The 6,000-nt window shown below is 38.9% G+C and overlaps 1 protein-coding gene across 1 annotated transcript in view; it reads right to left on the bottom strand.

Annotated features, from left to right (window-relative positions):
* Nucleotides 1–1,742, bottom strand: part of SLC4A10 (solute carrier family 4 member 10) — a 262,715-nt gene extending 260,973 nt beyond the window's left edge. Inside the window, exon 1 of the mRNA XM_037044586.1 lies at nt 1,532–1,742. Within this exon, the coding sequence (XP_036900481.1) occupies nt 1,532–1,579 (48 nt within the window). The 5' untranslated portion in view covers nt 1,580–1,742. The remainder of the gene's footprint in view (nt 1–1,531) is intronic.
* Between the last annotated feature and the right edge of the window lie 4,258 nt (nt 1,743–6,000).

Here is a 6,000-nt window from a genome sequence, read left to right on the forward strand (position 1 = left end):
TTCAAATTCCTGTGTATAGCTCCTTTTCAGTCATCCAGGGAACAATAGTCCCCTGACATTCTTGACACCCTTTATTCTCAGTACCCACAGAATCCTAATTTATGTAACTATTCAAGTTTGGGAAGACCTTTTGCTCTCATTTTATAAAATAACTCCACTCTGATCTGCAAAGCAAATCAGGCAGGCAGGCCAACTGTCTCACTTTCCTCCCCCCGCCCCCACCTTCTCTCACACTGCCCCTACCCCTTGTTTAGGCTTCAATCTCAGCAGTGATTCTTGCATTCTTCCCTCTCCCTGCTCCCTCCCTGCCTAAATCGGGCATCCTGAGGAGAACGGAGCATGCACAGTAGCCAAAGCTGATTCCAGGATGTAAACTGAAATCTTTTGCAGATTTTGAGCCGGCAAACAAGGTAAGGCCCTAAAAACGGAGTGGCCAAGTATTTGCCCACTCCCCATGAGGTATTATTTGATTTAAAGGTGTGCTCAAAACCCAGGAACAGACTCAGAAAAAATGGACAGCTTGCTGCCAGTCCCTCATCTGCTAGGTGGGTCACCAACCTGAGTAGCAGAGAGCTGAGAACAGCCCCTCCACCTGGCTTGCTGCAGGGAGATTTCTGAGCTGTGAGCACTGATAGATGGCTGGAAGCTTTCATTTGGCATCTCTGGTGCACTGAGAAAATATTGTTGGGTGTTTTTTTTCTTTTTCTTTTTCCTTGAACACAGTAACATCAGCTGCTCCAAGGTGAGAAAGAAGATGTTGCCTGAGGATCTACAAAGTCTGTGAGACAGCCAGAAAGCTTTGTGGAGAGGATAGACAAATCAACTACTTATCCAAGAATTAGATCTAGGGATCCAGGAGGCTTAAAGACCCAGAGATAAACAGCTTTTTCCAAATGACAATTCAGGGACCTTTCAGATATTCAGATATGAATCATGTACCTATTTCCCCAAAATGCATATCTTCTTTGTATGTGAACCATGACACATTTCCCTTTGAGAGAGACTGACAGAATATACACACACACAAAACACGATCCTCCTGCTATCCTTTCCCCTGGTTTCTGCAGAGACTAAATCTCTGGAGCTGCAATAGCAGCAGATTCCTTTACCTCACTGTCAGGGGGATGAGGCATGAGAAGGAAATTCATCACAAATAAATATGATACAAAAGGGGCTTTTTAAAAGGAGCTTAAAACGCCACTGCACAGCCTGAGAAACAGAGATAGGCTGTAACAAGCAGGGAAAGACACACAGCTGCCCCTGCTGCTAAAACCTAGCCATCTCTTCAAACAGCAGCGAACATGAGACATTTCATCACCATAGTGCATCCATATTGAGAGGGGGGGTGGAAACCGTGTGCTTTGCGTTAAGCATTTCAGTCACCCGAGAGGGGAGGAGACCCCTGACCATATGCCGTGGGAGCTATCCACCACCCCAAAAGTACACTGCTGCACCTAGCTAGCAGATCGCTTGCCTGACAGCTTTTGCAGCAAACACGGTTAAATCTACATGACAGCAGGTTGTCTCTTACCGTAGGCAGCAGCGGCTCCATTTGGGCCCCCTGGTCTTTAATCTCCATGTTTTGTAACGCCTCTGGAATAAGCACCTTTCTCTGCAGTGTCTTCAGTGTCTTACACTCAGCCCGGCACTCGCTCTGCTTAGTATTCGGATCAGGTAGCTCTGAAGCAGGAGGCAATTGCACACTCCAACTCACCAGAGTCACATGGCTCCTACTCACTCGGGCTGCTAGCCAGGTTTTGCACCGAATGCCTTGGATCCCTGGGCCAGTAAGAGAGATCTCCCAACCCCTGTATCACTGCCTACACCTGGCTACTGGTATAACATACAGCCTGCAGTGCTGCAAGTCTAGTGAATCTCACCTAAGATGCTGAGTTCTTATATAGACTAGTCCAATGTTGATTCCAGCCAGCTCAGCCAGATTTTTACACTTTGAGAAAATTCACTTCTTTCCTGTAAACAAGATAAGTTAATAAGGTTTACTAGTTGTCCCACTCTGAATTATCTCAGGTCTTTAAAAACAAGTAAGATGACATCAAAATTGATATGTATGAGTGAGCTTGAACTATGCACTAACAACAAAATCAGACATTTAAATCACTTTTGACTCAGTAAAAATTGGGCAGACAGAAACTTCCAATATTTTAATTGAGAAACTTAGGTAAGTTACACACTATTAAAAATCTAACAAGCTTTTCTATAATTTCCAACAAAACACAACAAGAAAAGGAAGTATTTTGATAGTAGCAATAATTAAAATAATAAAGCACTGTGAGAAGATCATGAATCTGACAAAAGTAACCCAAGTATATGCCCTTTTTGGCTTTAAAACTCTCAGCCATAGAGGGGTACGAGATTCTCTAATCCATGGGAGAAAAGGAGTCAGGGCACCTCTTTCGTAGGGAAAAGTATGTGAGAATTGTTGCTGAATGACTACACACGTTTCCTAAACTGATTATGGATCTAGTATATTATAAGTAATAAAGTCCATGTATTAATGGATCCTAGACCAAGAGGATGGAAATTACAAATGAAGAGGGGTTGAGAGATGATGCCTAAAAACTATTAAAGTAGTTTACATTAAATATGAAAATTTTTATCAGATAAAAGGTTTAAAAACATTTTATCAACATAGGTGAGTAATAAATTATTTTCAGCAACACACCCAAATTTTCCACAATGCTCATCACAGGTAGAATTATAGATAACTTTTATCTGTTTTCCTTCTTGATACAATTCATTTTCTTTTTTAAGTGAATTTATTGGGGTGACCTTGGTTAATAAAATCACATAGGTTTCAGGTACACAATTCTATAAAGCATCATCCGTATATTGTATTGTGTGTTCACCACCCTAAGTCAAGTCTCCTTCCATCACTATTTATCCCCCCTTTACCCTCTTCTTCTACCTTCCCCAGGCCTTCTTTCCCTTTAGAATCACCAGACTGTTATCTGTTTCTATGAGTTTCTTTTTCCCTTTGATTAATCCCTTTACCTTTCTCACCCAGCCCCCAATTCCCTTCCCCTCTGACAGCTGTCAGTCTGTTCTGGGTATCTATGAGTCTATTTCTCTTTTGTTTGTTAATTTATTTTGTTCATTAGATTCCACACATTAGTAAAATCATATGCATTTGTCTTTCTCTGGCTTATTTCACTTAGCAATTCCTTATAATAAACTTTAATTGTTTTTATGATAAGAAAACATCTTGTTTTTTAACCATAATAATTAATATATTTATTGAATAAGTGGTAATTTTGTGTACAACATATTGAGATGACTCCAAGGACTCAACTAGAAAGATGTCTGACAAGTAATTTACTAAATTGGGTCTCAACTTAACATTCTACCATGGACTAAAAAGCTCCCTTCCCACTCAAATGACTATCAACAGACAATAATAAACAACTTATTAGAAAAAAATAACTTCTTTTTAGAAATATTATACTTACCTTATTAAGAAACCATAGGTCACACAGTTTATATTTGTTAAAAAAAAACATTTAAATGCAACTAGGAAAAAGTCTGAATCTTTATTCCAAGAGTCAAAATAAAATATGAGATATTTTAAATTACTTTTAATCAGTATTTTCCTACAATGTGTATTATTAAACCACATAGGTATTTTGCTGGAACAATTTCTTGAGTGCTTACTATGTGTTAGAGTTGCTATTCCTACCAGTGCAATAGAACTGAGTCAGAGTTTCATCAGCAGATATGCAATCTCTAAAGTGCCTCCTCTCTGATCCAAGACGTTGAATGCTAGCCTAGCAAAGACAAATAAAAAAAGTGAAAAAAGAGAAAGTGATCCTACTTAACTTACCACCTCTATCTTATAGTTCTAAAAACTTTGGAATTAAGATCCATACCTCAGAGAATATGACTACACAATAAACAAGTCCCACAAAGAAGATAAGTATAGAACTGATAACTTGTGGGAACAAAAGTATCACCAGGTAGTCAAACTTTTACCAATAAAGTCATAGAGTTTTATAGATAGGCCCTTGGAGATCAACTTCTCCATTGATATTCAAACTCCAGAGGTGAAGGGTACAGATGCTAAGGAAGAGGGAATCCAAATGGTGTGAACAGCTTTTCCAACTACACATGTCTGTCTTGGAGGTTCTGATGAATTCTTGTTGGAGGATAGAAAAGGTAGTAGCTAAGATATACTTTTTGAAAAATGTTTCCAGGTAACTTTTATATTCTTCCAAGTCCAAACCTCTTTCCACTACAGTCAAGTCTCCTTGGGTCACAGACGATTAAAAAGGGGTTTCTGTTTAGCCGGAGATTTCATTAGTACAATTTCATAGCCATAATTTCAAACATAGCATTAAGTATTGTAAGACTGAATCTGTCCAAGTAACCGAATATTCCAGACACCCCACTGGAATAAGTCAATAGTCTGATTTCATTAAGTCAGTCCTACTATGTGTGAGGGACACTGTGCTACTGAAGCTACTTCCTGTGGTACCCAGCAAAATCAAAAAGTGGAATTTTCCTCTCTGAAGAATGAATAAAAGTAGCAATCGGCCAGAAGCCAACCATACAGACAGGGGAATTACAGAAAGCACTAAACAAAAGAGCCACCTTCCTCTCCAGCTGCCCATGTGGTAGCCAGTTGGAAAGGAACACAGCCACCATGGTGTGCTTTCTTCCTTGATTTGTCCTGCGTCCTGGGACTCTTGCTGACCTCGATTTTTACTAATCCCCCAAGGATGCAAGTGAGCATGGATCCAATGTCCCCATGGTTCCTACCTCCTTTTGCTATCTTAAGTCCTGTGGGTTAAGATATTCACATTAACATAATGTTTTTCTTAGAGGAAAAGCCCTCTAATATTAATTGTATTTGAAGATGACACTGGATTCAAACAGTGATTGCCAACACTAGTTTTTTTTAAAAAACACGTTTCACTCCTGGTAGTATTGGGTTTCTGACTTAGATGTGAAAGTCCTTTGCTTTGACCCTTGTTAGTATAAAAGAACTGAACTTTAGATAAGCAATAAGATCAGAAATATACTATGCTGGTGATAATATACTAGATCAAGATTAATATTTCAACAAATGACATATGTGAATGTATCACAGCACTGTTTCTATTACTTATCTGTTATCCTTTCGTACATCTATCCTCTGGGATTGGTGCAAATGTTCTGAACAAATTAAAGCATATAACAATATGTAGATTTGGCAGACTTATTATTCCCAAAGTGTTTAAGAGAATTTGGCAAACTGAAGAAATAACAAAAATGATCTTTCCTGACAGCTTCAAAAATGATGATATTTGCCCTGGCCAGGTGGTTCAGCTGGTTGGAGTGTCATCCCATGGACCAAAAGGTTGTGGGTTTCAATTCCTGTTCATGGTATATACCTAGGTTATAGGTCTGATCCCCAGTTGGGGCATGATCAAGAGTTCTCTCTCACATTGATCTTCCCCTCTCTCTCTAGCTCTTTCTCTCTCCCTCAAAGCAATAAACATATCTTCAGGTGAGGATTAATTAAAAAAATGACATTTGACCACTAAGAAAAAAGGCAAGAATGCCCATTCCCAAATCTAGCATATAATAAGGAACCTCATGGTATAATACTAGATTTCAAAGGTGGCAGATCATACTTCTTTTACAGATGTTTTTCACCACAAACCTGATAAGCCATCAGGTTGATGGCATGATTCTAGCCATCAACGATCAGAAAAGGAAATATATGAAATAAGTAACTAGGAAACCCACTCCAATGTTAGGCGAATGTTCATATTTAAATGAGGCTTAATTTCCACTTCTCTTAGTTCATGACTGATTTTCCCCAATCCTGAAGCTTAGGAAAAAGACTTCATTTTCTCTCTTTGCCTAAATTCATCCCTACAGAGGAACCCATGTAAGGCCTACACACTAGATTAAATACTAGAGAATAGCATCTTAACCCTATTTAACTCAATTTAATAAACATTTGAATACCTACCATATACTAGCAACAAGAACAAATAA

Source organism: Sturnira hondurensis, unplaced genomic scaffold (assembly GCF_014824575.4).
Source record: "Sturnira hondurensis isolate 20B ecotype Veracruz unplaced genomic scaffold, ASM1482457v3 Scaffold0004136, whole genome shotgun sequence".
NCBI classification, from domain to species: Eukaryota; Metazoa; Chordata; class Mammalia; order Chiroptera; family Phyllostomidae; genus Sturnira; species Sturnira hondurensis.